The sequence below is a fragment of the Trachypithecus francoisi genome, unplaced genomic scaffold, assembly GCF_009764315.1.
Source record: "Trachypithecus francoisi isolate TF-2019V2 unplaced genomic scaffold, Tfra_2.0 Lachesis_group7, whole genome shotgun sequence".
Taxonomy (NCBI): domain Eukaryota; kingdom Metazoa; phylum Chordata; class Mammalia; order Primates; family Cercopithecidae; genus Trachypithecus; species Trachypithecus francoisi.
In genome coordinates, this window is record NW_022681472.1 from 21,175,350 (window position 1) to 21,196,429 (window position 21,080).

At 39.4% G+C, this 21,080-nt stretch overlaps 1 protein-coding gene across 3 annotated transcripts in view; it reads right to left on the minus strand.

Moving 5' to 3' along the window:
* PDE7A (phosphodiesterase 7A) overlaps window positions 1–21,080 on the minus strand; it is a 128,940-nt gene that overhangs the window by 15,357 nt on the left and 92,503 nt on the right. For all 3 annotated transcript variants that reach the window (XR_004435241.1, XM_033202611.1, XM_033202612.1), the window contains 4 exons: window positions 16,222–16,373; window positions 14,008–14,071; window positions 8,109–8,204; window positions 3,459–3,559 (listed from right to left, as the gene is read on the minus strand). Coding sequence is in view for 2 of the 3 variants with exons in the window: in XM_033202611.1 (XP_033058502.1) it covers window positions 3,459–3,559; window positions 8,109–8,204; window positions 14,008–14,071; window positions 16,222–16,373 (413 nt within the window). In the remaining variant the exon portion in view is untranslated. The remainder of the gene's footprint in view (window positions 1–3,458; window positions 3,560–8,108; window positions 8,205–14,007; window positions 14,072–16,221; window positions 16,374–21,080) is intronic.

Here is a 21,080-nt window from a genome sequence, read left to right on the forward strand (position 1 = left end):
GGCCAGGGAGGGATGTGGGGGGGCAGGTTCTTTTGTCAACTGCCAGGGACAAGTAGAGCAAAGTTTAAAGGTTCAATGTTAACAGTGGGTTTATGTCTGGGATGTGTAAGCGTAATTCTTATCTAGACTTAGTTTAAGTATAGTTATTAAGTAAAGTAACTAAACTCATTACAGAAACATGAAACTAAACATTAAAATAGGAAACAAAGGGAAAATCACAATCTCCTCAGCTGACAACTATGAATGTTACCAGTGTCAATCAATCAAGGAGACTTTGGACTCAACTTGAACAAAATGCTTTATAATCCACATAACTTCAGCCTTGAGGACATAAAAAATAAACACTCATTTAGTGACAATGCATATAGAGAGAGATGAGTTTGTCTCCAAAATTTCCAGTAATTTCTTTGGCTTGAAATATTTTTTTTTCATATAGACAAGAGTCCAAGAATTAGTTCTTCCATATAAATTATAAGGTATAAAAACTGAAAACAAATTTCTCACAAAATATATATACTTAAGTCTTTCTATTTACTATTCCCTCTGTACCTGGACTTTTTTATGGATGACTCCTTAGTTATGTACTGTCCACTTAAGTGATTTCTGATCACCTTATCTAAAGTTGTAAAACTCTTGCCATCCACCTGGTCATTCTCTAGCTTATTATTATTATTATTGGTCGTTCTCTAGCTTATTATTATTATTATTATTATTATTATTTTAGACTGAGTTTTGCTCTGTCACCCAGACTGGAATGCAGTGGCATGATCTCGGCTCACTGGAACCTCTGCCTCCCAGGTTCAAGTGATTCTCATGCCTCAGCCTCCCAGGTAGCTGGGATTACAGGTACCCGCCACCACGCCCAGCTAATTTTTGTATTTTTAGTAGAGATGGGGTTTCACCATGTTGGCCAGGCTGGTCACAAACTCCTGCCCTCGGCATCCCAAAATGCTGGGATTACAGGGGTAAGCCATCATGCCAGGCCACTAACATATTATTTTGATCAAAATTCTATTTATCTATTTAATGACTGCCTCCCCCACTGGGATGTACACTTCATGAAGACAGGGATCATTCCTACCCTGCTCACCACCACATTCCTAGCACCAGGATAGAGCCTGGCATGTGGCAGATGTTCAAAGAGTGTAAAACATGTGATGCTATGCAAAGGCTCAGGAGTAAGAGATACAATCTTCAGGCATCTATCTAATCCATCCTATTTATCTATCTAAAGATAGGGCATCACCCAGGCTGCAGTGCAGTTGCACTATCACTACTCTCTGCTGGACCTCTCAGGCTCAAGTGATCCTCCTGAGTCAGCCTCCTAAGTAGCTGGGACCACAGGTACATACCACCATGCCCATCTAACTTTTTTTACTTTTTTTAGAGATGGGGTCTTGCTATATTGCCCAGGTTGGTCTCAAACTCCTGGCTTCAAGTAATCCTTTTGCCCTGGCCTCCCAAAATATCAGGATTACAGGCATGAGCCACCGCACCTGGACCTACTTCAAATTTTTTAGAATTCACTTTTAAAACTTTGAGTGCCTCTGTTTTTTTTTTGTTTGTTTGTTTTTCTTTCTTTTTTTGAATAAAAGAGATGAGGTCTTACCGGCTGGTCTCAAACTCCTGGGCTCAAGCAAGCCATCCGCCTCGGCTTCCCAAAGTGCTAGAATTACAGGCGTGAGTCACCGTGCCCAGCCCTGGGTGACTCCATTTAAAAATGTTCACTATGATAAGGGACAAGGGAAATGCTTGCATTGTAGGGCTTTGTGATTTTATCTATATCCTTAATTGAAGCCTTGGGTGGTGTTCGCTGAGTATGTTAAGGATGAAAAGTGTTTAAGTATTATCAGAACTCCACAGGCAAAAAGTGTTCAAAATCATGTTTTTATTAATTTTTGTTCACATGTGTCCCTGCCCTGCTCACCTGGCATCACCCAGATTTCCTTGCCCCTGGCTTGGGTTGGGTGTGCCCAGAGGGAGATGGGAGTGCAGAAGCCTTCACTGACCAGGTTAACCCTCCTGTGTGCTGCAGAGAACTTATGGTGAATACTCATCAATCTCTCCCACAACATTCTCAAACAGAGGATGCAGTCTTGGCCCAGAGTTTTTTAAAACTTTAATTAAAAAATTGGGGTGGGCAATAGAGTGAGACCCCATCTCTACAAAAATTTAAAAAATTAGCTGGCCTCCAGCTTGAGCCCAGGAAGTCGAGGCTGTAGTACGCCATGACCACGCCACTGCACTCCAGCCTGGGCAACACTGTGAAACTCTGTCTCTTAGAAAAAAAAGCAGTTGGGTGATTGGGAGTATACATTTGTCAAAACTGTACACATAAAATGTATGCACTATATTACTGCATATAAGTTCTACCACAATAAAGCTGATTTTTTAAAAAGTTATGATACGTATACTAAAAAAAAAACTGGGGCATTTTCACATATTCTATTATCTCTTAAATAATCAGAAGATTAGCTATGTTCTTAAGTTGGCATCAACAGGCACAAGCCAGTTTGGTCATCCTGTTTCCCGCCTAACACCTTAGCCAGAACTAAGATCTAGGGAGAGAGCAGTTTTGAAACAGGGATGGGGTAGGCAGACATAATTGCAGAACTGCCAGGGATAGGAAATGTCCAGGGGCAAACATGGCTTTCATTAACATCTGCAGACAATGATTCCCAAATCCATACATGAAGTCTGATTTATCTCCTATACTTCAGACTCTTTTATGTAACTCTCCACTAGACCTCTATATTTGGATGTCAAATACATTTAACACCATCAATCCAAAATGGTGCTCATTGTCTCTACAAGCCTTACCCCCAAAACTTGTTCCTCTCTACATTCCTCCTCTCATATAAGACTTCCACCTTCTGCTCAACTGCCCAAACCAGTCTTCACTGACTTCTGTTTCTTTCCCCAAATGCATTCACATACCACATCCTGTTCATTCTAATTCCCAAGAGAACTTGCAAACTATCCACGTCTCTACTTCATCAAGGCCACTCTGATCTCTTCCATGAAACACCAAAGTAACTCCTGGCAGGTGTTCAGGCTTTTTGTCTTGATACGATTTATTTTCACACCACAGCCAGGATAATTTTCTAAAGTCTCTGGCTTCCTCTCTGTAGCTCCCCATTCATTCACTGAGTCAGACCAAGGCTGTCCTTGCCCACATGGAGCCCATGTGGAGCTCAGTGTAAATGCCAGCAGTCGAGGTTTCAAGTGACCTAGCCCTTGCTTGGGCTTCTCCAGCCTCTCTCTCAACAACCATCCAATTCTCTAGCTGTTGCACTTCGAAACACAGCCAGATTCAGAAACATGATTAGCTAGATCTCATTCTTGTGAAGGAAGCCTGTGATTTTCAGTCAAGGCAGTAACTTCAGGAGAAGTATGTGAAAGTAAATCAAAAGGAATTTTCTTATGATTTTCACCTGAAATCAATGTCAACCTCTTACCTTAGGTTCCTTTAAGTAACAGTGCATGGCCTGAGTAACATCCGCAGCGTGGACTGCGTTATGGTAAGGATTTTGACTGTGGTAATCTTCTTGAATCATAACTGCATCAAAGAAAGAGATCCCGATTTTACTGTATATGAGCAACATATACAAGTGCAAAAATTGTGATAATTATGAGTTACCCACTCATACTTTTTTCATGTAGCTATCGGTTAAAATCGTGCTGATTCGGGCAGATGATAATCACCTCACACTCACATGTATACCAAAAGAATCAGTATCAATTTGACTCCCTATGCTATCATGGAAGAACAGACTAGGCTTCGGGGTGGAGTTGTGCCCCCTGCCATCAACGTACGTGATGGCCCTACCAGCATAACACACAAATCCAGTGGTCTCAAAGGAAAGCAAGCCTACCTGTGGTGGGGAAACACAATTGCCAAGTGAGTGCGACAGACCATCAGAATTCTGCACTTGCTTCCGTCCCATCCTCTCAAATAGCCTTTTCAATACCCTTGGTTAACAGTTTTTTTTTGAGACAGGATCTCACTTCGTTGCCCAGGTTGGAGTGCAGTGACATGATCATGACTCACTGCAGCCCTGACCTCCTGGGCTCAAGTAATCCTCCCACCTCAGCCTCCCAAGTAGTTGGAACCACAGGTGCATGCCACCATGCCTGGCTCATTTTTTGTATTTGTTTGTAAAGACACGATCTTGTCATGTTGCTCGGGCTGGTTTCAAACCCCTGGGCTCAAGGAGTCCACCTGCCTTGGCCTCCCAAAGTGCTAGCATTGCAGGTGTGAGCCACTGTGCCCCACCTAATAAGCTATTTTTGTAAGTAGTTATTTATTTATTTTTGAGATGGAGTCTCGCTCTGTCACCCAGGCTGGAGTGCAAAAGCATGATCTCAGCTAACTGTGCAACATCTACTTCCCGAGTTCAAGTGATTCTCCCGCCTCAGCCACCCGAGTAGCTGGCATTACAGGCACCTGCCATCATGCTCGGCTAATTTTTGTATTTTTGTCGCGATGAGGTTTCACCATGTTGGCCAGGCTGGTCTTGAGCTCCTGACCTCAGGTGATCCACCCGCCTCGGTCTACCAAAGTGCTGGGATTACAGGTGTGAGCCACCATGCCCAGCCGTATGTGTTTTATAATTTATATTTTAGTATAGTAGTCCCCTCATATTCTTGGGGGATATGTTCCAAGACCCCCAATGGATGCCTGAAACCACAGACAGCACCAAATCCTATTTATACTGTGTTTTTCTTATACGAACACACCTACGATAATGCGTAATTTATAAGTTAGTCACAGTAAGAAATTAACAATAACTAAAATAAAATAGAACGATTATAACAATATGCCACAACTCTTGTGCTTTGGGGCCATTATGAAGTAAAATAAGGGTGACGAACACAAGCACTGTGATACCAACACGGCTGATCTGATAACCAACACGGATCAGGATGCAATGAGATGTCATCACGCTGCTCAGAATGGTGTGCAATTCAAAACTTATGAATTGCTTACTTCTGGAATTTTCCATTTAATATTTTCAGACTACAGTTGACCACGGGTAACTGAAACCACCGAAAGCAAAACCAGAGATAATGGGGTACTACTGTACAGTACTTCAGGCATACTACTTACAATTACACATTAAAAAGTTTCTCAAGGCCAGGTGCGCTGCCTCACACCCGTAATTCCAGCACTTTGGGAGGCCAAGGCTGGAGGATTGCTTGAGGTCAGGAGTTTGAGACCAGCCTAGGCCATTAGCAAGACCTTGTCCGTACTAAAAATAAAAATGCAGCGTGGTGTGGTGATGCACATCTATATTCCTAGCTACCCAGGAGGCTGAGGTGGGAGGATCACATGAGCCAAGAGGTTGAGGCTGCAGTGAACCATGATCACACCACTGCACTCAAGCCTAGGTGACAGAGCGAGACTCTCCAAAGGAAAAGCTTCTCAAAAGCCCTATGTAATAATGTTTTTTTTTTTTTTTTTTTTTTTTTTAACCAGAGTTCTAAGTAGAAGTCTGAAGTCTGAGTTAATATGTCGAGCTCTTCATTGGCTGTACATTCTTGGTATGGAGGCTTTTTTTTTTTTGAGATGTAGTCTTGTCCTGTTGCCCAGGCTGGAGTGCAGTGGCGCAATCTCAGCTCACTGCAACCCCCACCTCCCAGGTTCAAGGGATTCTCCTGCCTCAGCCCGGATGAGGTGGGAGGCTGGCTGGAGCTTGGGAAGTTGAGGTTGCAGTGAGCCATGATCATGCCACTGCATTCCAGTCTCAGCAATACAGTGAAACCCTGTCTCAAACAAACAAACAAAAAACACTTGAGTTATTATTTTCTCAATTCTCCCAAGGACAATATAGAGCCGAAGCCATTCCAGATACATTGCACAGAAAATAATCCATTGTAGCCAGTGGATTCCTTATGGCTTTAAGGCTTAATTCTCTCATAAACCTGTTCTAGTGGCTTCCAAATTAGTGGCAGCAGGCTGAGGGGAGAAACAGCCAAGTATTCATATGAACAATGTGCAAAGTGGGAGTATGCATGTTTATAATTGCCAGTATAGCTACTGGGGCTACTCACATTATATTAATTATAAACTTGAGAATTTACTACAAAATTATATCTGTACAGTTACACAAGCTTCTGTTTACCTAGACAAAGCAGTTGCAAGTTAGCAAAAATGGTTATATGAATGATTATTTCTTTTTTGAAACAGAGTCTCATTCTGTTGCCCAGGCTAGAGTACAGATGCATGATCTTGGCTCACTACAACCTCTGCCTCCTGGGTTCAAGTAATTCTCCTGCCTCAGCCTCCCGAGTAGCTGGGATTACAGGCACACGCCTCCACGCCCGACTAATTTTTGTATTTTTAGTAGAGACAGGGTTCCACCATGCTGGCCAGGATGGTCTCGAACTCCTGGCCTCAAGTGATCCACCTGCCTCAGCATCCCAAAGTGCTGGGATTACAGGCATGAGCCACTGTGCCCAGCATGTATGAAATATTAAATGTCCCTACCAGCAATATCTTATTTTATAGTTCTACAGTTTTACCATTTTCTTACAGTAATACATTACTTCCTGAATAATTTGTAATTTCTCTCTACTTAAAATTGAAAGATTTTAAAAAGATATCAAAGCAATGTGATGGTCTCTCACTATTAAGTATAGGCATACCAGTGAGATACTTAGTGTTAAGTTCCAGACCACTAAAATAAAGTGAATATTGCAATATAGCAAGTCAAAATTTTGGGTTTCCCAGTGCACACAAAAGCTATGTTTACACCATAGTCTATTAAGTGTACAATAGCATTATGTCTTTAAAAAAAAAACCAATGTAAACACCTTACTTTAAAAGATTTTATTGGAACAAAACGCTAATGATTATGTGAGCCTTCATTAAGTTGTAATCTTTTTTGCTGTATATAAGCAAAGTTTATATAACCAAAAATAAATTACAAATTAAACTATCTCTTGATCTGGGCACTATATGAAATATCACAATGAGGGTCAGAAAATGAGACCCCAAAATATGCTGCTTTGGACTTCAAACTCAGAGCAGCAAATGCAGAAGAGTACTTTCTCTGAAGTTCCCCTATCCACCTAAAGCACAAAGACTTTACCAGGAATCGTAAATTCCTTCCTCAGGTACAACCAGCCAGGAGAGACTGCTGGATATTACAAGAAGGAAGACTAGGTTGTTATCTTGTGCCTCAGTCTCCGGAGCAGCTGGGATTACAGGTGTGCACCACCATGCCTGGCTAATGTTTTTGTATTTTTAGTAGAGATGAGGTTTTTGCCATGTTGGCCAGGCTGGTCTCCAACTCGTGGCCTCAAGTCATCCACCCGCCTCGGCCTCCCAAAGTGCTGAGATTACAGGTGTGAGCCACCACACCTGGTCCCAAATAATCTTTAAAGTCTACAGTCAGAGAGATTTTAGGGCTCGGAAAAAGAAGAAACCTAACTGCAGCCTTCGAAAATTTAGAAAAGTACAGAAATTGTGTCGCCTTTGTCAGCGATCTGTGGTCAGTGTAAGAAGCACTGCAAAATGAAATCAAGTATTCACCATTCCCCATATCTATGGCTCTGCAACTTTGCAGCCTTTGCACCAACAGGTGTAGTGCATCCCTGGTCTGATTTGCTGTGGCCACTTGCTGCGGAAGTGAAGGTGGGCCGATTCTGAGCCCAGGGCTCCAGAGGCCTGGGGACATCAGCTCCCTTGGAAACCTGGCACTACTGTTTGAATAAGCTCTGCTAACTGTAAAATAAATAATTCCTTTTTGTTTTTAATGTAAATCTATTATGGTGCCAAACTCCTCTGCTTCTTTTAAATTTTACAGAAGACTATGTAGAGCCGAGATGTATCACCCTGGTATCCTAGCTGAGGTCGCTACAAAACCAACATACGGCTCACCTGCTGCTGTCTGCAGGCGCACAGATGAGCTCACCCAGACCAAAAGCAGCATTCAATAGGCCCACAGATGCAACAGTTAAATAACTGTGTGTTGTTTTAAGTCACTAATTTTGGCTGGTTTATTATAGAGCAATAGCTAACCGATATAACTGAGACAAAACTTATAAACAGGTTCTTGTATAAATGTAAATCTTGTTACTGTTAATGGGTTAGAATCACTTACCTAAAAATCTGCGAAGTTTCATCATATCTAAATGGAAATACTCAATTAATCCATGAAGACTAAATAAATGAAAGGTTAAGCTTACTAGACTATTTCCTAAAAAGAAAGAAGAGACATTACATTAGTAGGAAATACTAGTCAACACAATTACATTATGCTCTGAAATACGGATTTTGAACATAAAACATGGAAAGAGTAATAATTCCCACTTTTTGTATATCAAAAATATGCATCTTCTTGTTTTACCAGTTATGAACTTTATACATCATATCTTTGTTTCACTGTAAGAAAAATTTAATTTTTGTTGTTTTACTTTTCCACAACCAAAGAACTGAAAGCTAGACATTTTCAAATAGATTAATTTTTTTAAAGACACCAAAATAATTTAGACAATAGAAAACTTTAAAAATTGTCCCACACAGTAACCTAATTCAGTGTGGCCGCACTTGACCTTCCTCCTGACAACGCCTCTGCCATCTTGCTTTCACTGAAACAGACTGCCCCAGAGCATACACTTCAGCTGCAGCCTTGTCAGCCTTGAGAATGTGTCTACTCTCATCCATACAGGGTAAGGATGAGGCATCAATGACCTCAAGATCATCAGAATAAAAACTCTGAACTCAACCACTTGCTTTTCCAGAGTAGCTGCAGAAAATCTGAGATTTTCTTGGGGAGTAGGGAGGGGGAATCACAAAACTAGGCAGAATATCACTATAAACTCATAGTCAACACTGCCCAGCAATCATATTGTTTTTCCAGTGAACTGGCTCTTTCACTTTTTAAAATGCCTGTTTTCAAGCCTTTTATGCTCTTCTTAAACTTTCAACATACTTACTTCCCATCCACCCCTCGTTCTCCATAGCCTCATATGTCACAGAAGTAATACAAACAAGCCCTCAAGTTTCCCTTTCTTTCTTTTTTGAAATGGAGCCTTGCACTGTCGGGCTGGAGTGCAATGGTGTGATCTCGGTTCACTGCAACCTCCGCCTCCTGAGTTCAAGCGATCCTCCTGTCTCTGCCTCCCGAGTAGTGGTGATTACCAGCACCCGCCACCAAGCCTGGCTAATTTTTTGTATTTTTAGTAGAGACGGGGTTTCACTTTGTTGGCCAGGCTGGTCTCCAACTCCTGACCTTGTGATCCACTCGCCTCGGCCTCCCAAAGTGCTGGGATTACAGGCGTGAGCCACCACGCCTGGCCGAGTTTCCCTTTCTTTCAAAAGCCAACCCATCCACATCTCCTCAGAGATATTCCTTGTTCCACCAGGTACACCTATCCCCACCCGACCCCACCCCACCAATCTCTTTCTCTTTTCTATATTGTCCCAAAAAGCATCAGCATTCAGACATGCTCTAGATTCTCTCATCTCTCAAACAGTAAAGAATCACAGCCTCTCCTGGCTCCCTCCAGTTTCCCCTGCTCCATCCCCCTACAGAGGCGAGTTTTTGGAAAGAGCTGCTACATGCGATGGGGACTGTCTTCTTCCTCAACGTCCACTCCTTCATCAGTGACAAGTGGAGTCACGCCAAGAATAGAAATTAAATTTGGAAAACCCACCATTTTTATGATGTTTAGTTTCCCCTTCCATGGTATAACTCTCCATTTCTCCATTTGTTATACCTCCTATTATATTTCTCGGTTTTGTAAACTTCCATAGGACACATATACTATATTAACAAACAGACCACATGTTTTAAATAGGCTACATATTAAAAAGTCTGTTTTAAGTAGACTACATCCTTCACATAGACTCATAAATTACTGCCAACGTTCAGATAATAGCAATAAGATATACAATTCTAGTATTCTGTAAAGTCTATGATGACTCTTACAAAAATGTATAAAAGACATACTGGTCCCAAATTGAAAATGTATAATAATAATATTTATGAAGGATAATAAAGGACTGTTTGGCTAACCTTGTTATCTAAAACTGCCTAACCAACTGCCAGCAAAAGACCACGGCTGATGAAAAAGTACATTAATTGGAGCATTATTTGCATGAGCAATGACAGAAAAGATGCGGCAGGCCAAAAGAGACTATTTTTATAAACTACTTGACATATCGCCTTTATGTGGAAAGAAAAAAACATTTCAAATCTTACATTTTAAATAAATTAAGTGTTAAAATGTGTTCAGGTCCTGATATGCTCTATCGGTACAAACACGAGTCCACGTGGTGTGGAGCCATTTCTGAAGAAGTGAACAACGTATCCATTACTATTGCTGTAACAACCATCTTCGAGTATATAAATATTTTAGAATGTTTATTCATTCTCTGTATATTTAGATTATCATAAGGTTCTCCCCAAATTGTTTTTCAAATGTAACAAAACAAATTACCCATTTCTAGGATGTAGAATAAGTTTTAAGAAAGCTACAATCTAATAGGAAAATACCCTCTTTTGGAATTCAGGCAAAGTGCAGTGAAGAAACACATGTAATGTTCCCACTAAGAACTTTAAAGGAATCTGACAAGAACGAGGCTCTTAAAGTGTACTACCCATATGTAACTGAAAAGCTGCATGCAAGATACCAACTGAGGATTATAATACCAGTAAGAACACAAGTCAACAAAATATTTCAAAACAAGAGATGCTCAGCTGTGTTAAACAAAAACCAGGCACAGAAGAACTTTTTAAAAAATGGAAATGGAAACAAACACTTTCTGAAAAAGAAAACTGTATTTTAAGAAAAGCTACCCTCATAAAAATATATCAAAAGATAGAACTGCCTCTGGAAGAGTGGGCCTCAGTCATTTTCCGAAGGTGATCTCAGAAGGGATCTGGTGGAAGGAGCAGGCTACCCTGACAACGCAGGCCTGGCAGCTAGTGTCCTCATGAACCAGGTGTCTTCAGGAGTGATAAGCTTTTGCTCTGTCGCATCACTTAACTCCCTCAATCCTACAAAAGGAATTCCAAATGCATCCTACCAGACAATAACTACTTCCCTCCTTGTAGCAGACAAGCTGGGGACCATTTGTCTTGGCACAAATCACTGCATTTTGCTTCCTCCTCTGCCTTCCTGTCCTCCCCCCAATATCATCTGGGAAATTGCCAGCATAAGAAACACAAGAAAGCATTGGATCAATAAGCAAGAAGGGAAAACTATACACTTGGATACCATGAATGTATGTTATCGAGAATTCATTTCAGGTGAAGCAGTTTTAAAAGGAAAGCCATTCTCATTATATAGTATAAGCTAAAGGAATTTTCTTCTGCCCATTTGTTCCCCAATAATATCTCCTTAAGTAGAAAATTCCTGAGCTTTTGAATAGCTGTAGTTAACTGAATGTATAAATCTCAACCTCTAAAATCAAAGGTGAGTAGCTAACCATGAGTGGTTTCTACTAAACCCTAAGGATTTGGAACAAACCCTAAGGGGAAACCATGTAGCCACCCTGTCCACAAATCCTGTTTAAGGAGTGAGGTGATCAAAAGGAAAGCGAAGTGCTTAGTTAACTACTGTGGACTGCTGGCTATTTCTTCTGCCCATCCAGTGCACTGCTGAGCTCACACCGCTTTCATCACCATGCCCCCAACTAGCAGAGTATGTACTTTTTAAAAATAAAATTTAGAGAAGAACAATCAACTATTTCAATGAGTGACAAGTGTCCCAGTAGACTAATAATAGGCTATGAGCTGTGAGAGTTTATGTAAGGCTAAACTTTGAAAGTGTTAAGGGTGGCATTGTTTAATCTATATTTGTCTTGAGGTAATACCTAAAGTAATATTTGTGTTAAGTTAGGAAAGGGGAATTTCCCAGAGCAAGAAGAAGGTGGGCCACCTAATATTTCACCTACCTATATTTTCAAAAAGGAGAAGGGCCAAGGGAAGGCTAACTGTGTAAATGATATCAGAGCCTTTCCTGTGTGTACGGGCCAAGGTGGGGGCAGGGAGAAGTACAGAACACTTAATCACCAAGGGCAAAAGAAAAGTAGAAGAGAGATAGCAAAGGGGAGGAATAAAAAGGCAGGGAGGCAGGAGGGTGGCTTTGCTGATAAAGGCAAACTTCACTGTCTTCACAGTTTTTCCTAGGATCAGTCCGATTTATTTTCTGTCAACACTGCATAAGCAAACAGAAGGTATAGACAAAGGTATTTCCATTAGGTATTGCCATACAGCTTAGAGAGAATAATGGAGTGATACTAAGAGACCCACATTGATTCTTGAGAAAAATAAAGTTGTAATTTGCTTGTTCATTTTACATATTTGGCATCCTTATCAAAGACACTTCATTCCAAAGCAATAAGAAAAAGCAGGTGATTTCAAAGTATAGCAGTGGTTTCATTATTCTAAAGTCAGTACTGATTTCCTCTCAGTGTACTTTCTACTCTGGGGCAGAAAGTTGAACTACCTTTTTTTTTTTTCTTTTTTTTTGAGACAGTCTCGCTCTATTGCCCAGGCTGGAGTGAGATGGCGCAATCTCAGCTCACTGCAACCTCCACCTCCCAGATTCAAGCAAGTCTCCTGCCTCAGCCTCCCAAGTAGCTAGGATTAGGGACATGCACCACCACACCCAGCCAATGTTTGTATTTTTAGTAGAGATGGGGTTTTGCCATGTTGGCCGGGCTGGTCTTAAACTCCTGATCTCACGTGATCCACCAGCTTTGGCCTGCCAAATTGCAGGGATTACAGGCGTGAGCCACTGTGCCCGGCCTAGTTGAACTGCTTTTACCAGTGAATAAGAACATAAATCAACAAAACATTTCAAAATAAGAGATGCTTCGTTGTGTTTAAAAAAAAAAAAAAAAAAAACAGGCACGAAGGAACTTTTAAAAAAATGGAAACGAACACTTTCTTGAAAAAAGGAAATTGTATTTCTAGAAAAGCTACCCAAATAAAAATATACTAAAAGGTAGAACTGCCTAAGGTTTGGCGGTCCTCAACTGTACCACCAATAATTACGCCCACAATTTTATCCTAAATAAGAGCGATTCCCTGTTCCTTTTCCTATGGAACATTTTCCTGTTCCCAAAGAGAACAAGAAAACATGACCCCTCCATCCAGAACCAAACTAAACTCAGGAGTGGGTAAGCAGATTAGAATCACCTGTGGGCATTTTCCCCCAAATCACCCATACTCTGCAGATTCTGATAAGCCCTCCTAAAGAAGCGACAGCTCTTCCCCATACTCTATCTGAAAGCAAGGAACCAGTGCTGTTGGTCAGGATGTGCCAAAAGGTGGTTAATCCACCACTCAGCAGGGACAATCAAAACAGGCATACAATATTAGATGTCATTGTAAATGGCCACAATCTAAAAGAAACAAACAAACAAACAAAAAGAGATAATAATGTTTATTCTGGGTTATTAATAATAGCAACAGCAATTGCCAACCAATCAGCCAAGTATATGAGACTGATTCTGTAGACTTTTAGAAAAGTCACTTAAAAAGAGAAAAAATGATGCTCCCTGATATGGTTTGGCTGTGTCCCCAGCCAAATCTCATCTTAAATTGTAGTTTCCATAATTCCCATGTGTTGTGGGAGGGACCCGGTGGGAGATAATTGAATCATGGAGGTGCTTTCCCCCATACTGCTCTCGTGGTAGTGGATAAGTCTAATGAGATCTGATGATTTCATAAGGGGTTTCCCCTTTTGCTTGGCTCTCATTTCTCTCTTGCCTGCCGACATGTAAGATGTGCCTTTCACCTTCCACCATGATTGTGAGGCCTCCCCAGCCACATGGAATTGTGAGTCCATTAAACCTCTTTTTCTTTATCAATTACCCAGTCTCAGGTACGTCTTTATTAGCAGCGTGAAAATGGACTAACACACTCTCTCTTCCAGCAGAGGGCTCACAACCTTAGTACAGTAAATGAAAGCAACGCACCAGTGGCTGCACCATCAATGCAGTAATCTAGACTACATTAACTTGAGCAAGTCAAATTCTTCACTTACCATTTGTTAGTCTATCAAATAGAAAGATATCAAAATTCCAATTTCCAACTTTTTCCAGCATACACTGAAATGAAAACCAAACATTTCTAATGTCATTTAATTTCAATAACATTGTCTTTTGGAGATATTCCATAGAGAAGTTAATGAAAATGTAAAGTGATTGATTTCCTTTAAAAAATACAAGTATCATTTTTCTTTTAATCATGACTTTTTCAACTGGCTCCAAAAAATGCTCAAAGGGATAAACTCCATTTGAAAAATGAAACATTATTTTGTTTTTGAATTAATGAATGCACAGGAAGGTTATGTTTCCCAACTTATTGCTATAGTCCCGCAAACCTTTAAGAATTCTAGTATCACTTAAAATCACAGAAGTGTGGTTCAAATGTTGTATGGTTGAGAAACTTACTATTGGGTATTTACTATTCCAGGTACTGTTATAAGTGACCTTACTCACTCTTTTACTACTTGGAACAACACCATCAGATGTTTTCCCTTTTCTTTTTTTGAGACAGGGTCTCACACTCACTGTCACCGAGGCTGGAGTGCAGTGGCACAAACAAGACAGCTTACTGCAGTCTCGACCTCCTGGGCTCAAGCAATCCTCCTGTCTCAGCCTCCTGAGAAGCTGGGACTACAAGCGTGTGTTACCACAAGTGGCTAAATTTTTTTTTTTTTTGTAGAGACAAGGTCTCATCATGCTGCCCAGGCTGGTTTCAAACTCCTAGGCTCAAGTGACTCTCACACCTTGGCCTCCTAACGTGCTGGGATTACAGGCATGAGCCACTGCACCCGGCCCAGGCATTGTTTTCAATTCTCATTTTAGCGACGTAGAAACAAGCAAAAAATAACTAACTTGCTCAGCTATAAAGTGATAGAGCTGGGATTTTAAATTAGGTAGTCTGTTTCTAGAACCTAGGCATCTGACATTGATACCACACCATGCTTAAATTATTTGTTGTTCAGTTTTAAAAAAAACATTTCTAACTTATGGATATTTATTTATATTATCTAAATATGCTTATAAAATAATACAATTTACTACATTAACTTTTAGGATAATGTGTACCTCAGCCAAGCAAATAAATTCCACAAAGACCCTAAAAACCAAATATTTTTATACCATACATTCTTAACCTGAACATTCTGTGGACTTTTTCTAGGAAAAAAACTTATATTTTATATCCAAAAGTTCACTGTTGGATACATTTATGAATACACTGACATGAGCAACACTAAGATACTACTAGTAGAAATCATTAATTACGACAATACTAATAACAACAAATGACATAGAGATAGTCTCATTCTAAAAGGCAGAACTTGTAAACATTTTAACATTTAAAGCAAGCACGAACACTTTCCACTGATTTCTTTTACTAAACAGGGAAGTAATTTTTTTTACTTTCATGTAACTGTAAAGAAGACACCCCAGCTATACCTACACAACTTAAAAACTTATCTACGCAAACTCAAAAATCTGGCCTGTAAAATATTAAGTTAAAGAATAACTTAAAATACATTGAACATTTAATACTATTTAAAATCCTCATTTGGTTAAAAACAAGCTCATTTAACCCTGATGTTCAATAAGACATTTCTTTTTAAATTATATAAAAAGATGAAGTAAATAATGTTCACAATTGACAAGTTTAATTATGATACATCTAAACCCTCAAAAATCTCTCTCGATGCAAGAGACTATGAAAACTTGATTGGAAGTCACGAGACCTTTGTGAAAGATGTTACTAATACACATACACACACAGAAGACAGACAGAGACGTAACTTCCCATGCTAGGTTTACCTCTAACCAGCTGGGTGAGCGTAAACAAGTCCCTTGTGCTCTATTGGACTCAGTTTCCTTATTGATGGAATATGGACATGATGAGATCAGATAATCTCTTAAGATTCTTCCCAGCATTACAATTCTGTGAGATCTTACAGTTTAATGTTCTATTGATCTCCTTGTTACGTAATGTTATAATAAATGAAAACACTGTCACTACTTTAGTTGTTTCAGACATTTCCCTTGCTCTGGAATGTCTAATTATAAAATAAACAGCTGCTCTAAAGAAAAAAAACCTGGAAAACGGGCTTAACTGCTTTTCACAGACAGACAAAAAGACTCTATAAATCATTACTGTATGGGGAATAAAGGGCTTCAGTAAACTTATCAAAAAATTAACGTTTTCTTACAAAAACTATACATACCTTGGCTTGCCCATTATAATCATCATCTAAAATGTTTAGAGAATTTGAAACTGTAGTACCACGAAAAAAGCGTGAAGATCGAAGATATCGCTGGAAACTTAGTAGCCTTCTGATATTCCTTGCAGAGACAGACACTTCAATTTCAGATTGAGCTGAAATAAAAAGAATAAAAGGTGAGTACAGCAAGTTAAAATTATACACATGCTATCTTTGCAAAACCACTTTTAGTTATGTACAAGTATCTTTAAAAATTCATTTAAATAATTATACCACATTTTCAGGAGAGAAGTGATACTTTATTTCTTTTTTTTTTTTTTAAAGTGAGTTCCCACTCTATTACATTTCTATTTTCAATGAAAGAACTAAGGATGAAGGTCAATGGCCAATTTTGACAGCATTTAGAAAGCCAATGAAGACTGGCGAGATTAATAATCAGGGTTTGTTTTTTTTTTAACTTTAAAACGCTATCACCTCTTAACTCTTTTGCTTCAATACACCACATAAACATGGAGCAGAAACAGGAAAAAAACCTAGTTTTAAACTACTAGAAAAGCCAGGTCCTAAGTTATATATGAGATTTTAACAATTACAAAGTAAAACATTTCATATCCCAATGAGGTATCATTTCAAATATTTACTTAAGATAACTAAGAGGAAAAGGAGACAGAAGGGGGAGCAAAGTGGTTTATATCCTATAAGCGTTCTAAAGGATAGGGATAAAAATTATTTAAGATGATATGCTCTAGAAAAGATGCAGTTCTACATTAGAGACTGGAATGTTCTCTTTCAGTGAGTCTAACACAGCCATTTTTTCACTCTAGTGTTAGAATAAACCAGAGTTCCTTGGATTGGGCACCAGATAAAATGACAGATCTGGGTTAAAATCTATCTTGCAGGGAATGTACGTTATCTTTAGACTCTAAAATCAAACCAAATTCAGTAAAATGTTCACAATATAAAACAGGAAAAATCAAGACTGAGGATCAATAAATCATCTCTCTTAATTTAGAATCACCCGGTGAAATGGAAGGTAATCAAACATATTCTCTGTTGCATGTCCAGTCACTCACTCCTCTATTAACCTCTAGCCCTGGGTTTCTTTATCTGTATAATGGCAGTAATATCTAATTTAAGGGGTGCTGGATTAAATGAGATAATATATATATACAAGTCAGAGTCACAGCAGGTGTTAAATGGCAGCCATGTCGAGGGTGGTAAAATTGATGCTGCTCCCATTGCTTGGAGGTATGCTACCAGGTAATTCTCAGAAATTCTGAATCTGCTTCTCTTGCTCTAAATAAAAGCATTTCATGGCTCTTCATCATCTTAATATGAACTTCATTTCCTTAGCCTGGAAGAGAAGGCTGGCTCTTTGCAGACTTGACTCAGGTATCACCTACCCTGGGAAGCACATTTACTACACTGCCCCTATCTTGAAGAGGCAGGAAGCACCCCCTCTGGCTTCCCAAAGTTCCTTGTGCATTCATCTATAATAGTACTTCTGACATTATAATTACTTTTTTGTCTCCTTGAACAAATGATGACTTTCAGTACAGTCATGAACTATTTTTTTCCCTCTGTATTCCAAAGCAATACAGTAATGCAAAGCATATAGTGGGTAATTGTAAAATATATTAAATAAATGCATACTATTTAAAAAATATCTGATGAGCTCTGAGGTTCCCATACACACAAATAAACAAGAAGTAAAATAATGCACACTGTTGTGTGATTTACTTCTCCCATTTTTCACTCCACTGAGTAAAATGCAAGTATCTAAAACAACTGTGAATCTTTAATTTCTGATCTTTACCAATATAACTTACTTTATAAAAAGGACTAGAACCAAAATAGTAAAAACTATTAATATCAAGTGATGATTATGTTTAAACTAGAATTAGTCTGTTTGCAGAAATTTAGGTAAATTTTATGAAAGCAATGTTCCAAGTGCTTTGTAAAAAGAATCTCAATTAGTCATCAACAACTTCAGAAGATAAATAGTATCCCCCACTTTACACATGAGAACACTGAGTCTACAAGAAATTAAATAACTTTCCTAAGGTCACATACCCAACATAGGGTGACACGTGGATTTAAAAACACAGATCTGTTTATAAAGCCTGTTTACTCACAAGGGTTTTTAAATTACAACTATACAGTATTGTTTATTTACTGTTCATTACAAAATTCTGTGTACATCATTATTCAAAATAGTCTTTACTTTAGATGAAGGTATGGACAGAAAAAGAAACAGAAGGAAAAAAGCTAATGCAAAGGAATGTTAAGTATATAATGGACTCTTCAAATTTATTACTAGAAAAACATAGATCTGCAAGGGACAGAATGGCATCGCATGAATATGTGGGGAGCAGATAAGATCTAATTAATGTAACACTAGCACCACCATCTCTGTATTTGTAAAGCAAGTTACAGTTTTACAAGAGTATGTTCACATCCACTATCCCATTTAGTAATCATTACCATCCTGTGAAGAAGGCAAAGATTATCTTCTCCATTTTACAAATATAGCTTTACAAATCAAGGTAAAAATGTAATACAATTAATGCATTAGAGCCAACACACTTAGAAAACTTTTAGAAAATGTTGCAGAATAGTTGTACTGTATTTGTTATGAAAAAGTAATCTACTTTTTGATGAGGTTGTTTTTTTCTTGTAAATTTGTTTGAGTTCTTTGTAGATTCTGGATATTAGCTGTTTGTCAGATGAGTAGATTGCAAAAATTTTCTCCCATTCTGTAGGTTGCCTGTTCACTCTGATGGTAGTTTCTTTTGCTATGCAGAAGCTCTTTAGTTTAATTAGATCCCATTTGTCAATTTTGGCTTTTGTTGCCATTGCTTTTGGTGTTTTAGTCATGAAGTCCTTGCCCATGCCTATGTCCTGAATGGTATTGCCTAGTTTTCTTCAAGGGTTTTTATGGTTTTAGATCTAACATTTCAGTCTTTAATCCATCTTGAAATAATTTGTGTATAAGGTGTAAGGAAGGGATCCAGTTTCAGCATACGGCTAGCCAGTTTTCCCAGCACCATTTATTAAACAGGGAATCTTTTCCCCATTTATTGTTTTTGTCAGGTTTGTCAAAGATCAGATGGTTGTAGATGTGTGGTATTATTTCTCAGGGCTCTGTTCTGTTCCATTGGTCTATATCTCTGTTTTGGTACCAGCACCATGCTGTTTTGGTTACTGTAGCCTTGTAGTATAGTTTGAAGTCAGGTAGCGTGATGCCTCCAGCTTTGTTCTTTTGGCTTAGGATTGTCTTGGCAAAGTTGGCAAAGGATACGAACAGACACTTCTCAAAAGAAGACATTTATGCAGCCAACAGACGCATGAAAAAATGCTCATCATGGCCAGGCGCGGTGGCTCAAGCCTGTAATCCCAGCACTTTGGGAGGCCGAGATGGGCGGATCACGAGGTCAGGAGATCGAGACCATCCTGGCTAACACGGTGAAACCCCGTCTCTACTAAAAAATACAAAAAACTAGCCGGGCGAGGTGGTGGGCGCCTGTAGTCCCAGCTACTCGGGAGGCTGAGGTGGGAGAATGGCGTAAACCCGGGAGGTGGAGCTTGCAGTGAGCTGAGATCCGGCCACAGCACTCCAGCCTGGGCGACAGAGCCAGACTCCGTCTCAAAAAAAAAAAAAAATGCTCATCATCACTCGCCATCAGAGAAATGCAAATCAAAACCACATGAGATACCATCTCACACCAGTTAGAATGGCAATCATTAAAAAGTCAGGAAACAACAGGTGCTGGAAAGGATGTGGAGAAATAGGAACACTTTTACACTGGTGGGACTGTAAACTAGTTCAACCATTGTGGAAGACAGTGTGGAAATTCCTCAAGGATCTAGAACTAGAAATACCATTTGACCCAGCCATCCCATTACTGGGTATATACCCAAAGGATTATAAATCATGCTGCTATAAAGACACATGCACACGTATGTTTACTGTGGTACTATTCACAATAGCAAAGACTTGGAACCAACCCAAATGTCCATCCGTGATAGACTGGATTAAGAAAATGTGGCACACATACACCATGGAATACTATGCAGCCATAAAAAAGGATGAGTTCATGTCCTTTGTAGGGACATGGATGAAGCCGGAAACCATCATTCTCAGCAAACTATCGCAATGACAGAAAACCAAACACCACATGTTCTCACTCATAGGTGGGAACTGAACAATGAGAACACTTGGACACAGGAAGGGGACCGCCACACACCAGGGCCTGTCATGGGGTGGGCGGAGTGGGGAGGGATAGCATTAGGAGAAATACCTAATGTAAATGATGAGTTAATGGGTGCAGCACACCAACATGGCCCATGTATACATATGTAACAAAGCTGCATGTTGTGCACATGTACCCTATAACTTAAAGTATAATAAAAAATAAATAAAAGAAAAAGTAACCTAAAGCAGAGTTCAAGGTCATGAGTGCCACTTCATGAGCATTCCCTTTGATTTATCTTAAATTACACAAAAAAGGTAACAATTTTATTACTGGCAATTAAGATTGCTGTGTGTGTGTGTGTGTGTGCGCATTAGGATCACGTTGTATGTATATATGTGTATTAGAACGTGTGTGTGTGTGTGTGTGTGTGTGTGTATTTGAGAATCTCTTTGCAAGGACAACTGCATAAGGTCCAAAACATGAATTAGCCTAATTTGAGGGGAAAACTCCAACAATTCAATCCACGGTGCTCTATCACCATGGTAGGATACATACTGTCAATGGTTAAGTCAATTGGTACTGTCTGGGAGCCAAGGCCCCATCCATGAAATCATGGTTGTATCCTCCCCTGCCTAACTCTTATTTCTGGGCAACTTCTGACAAGTC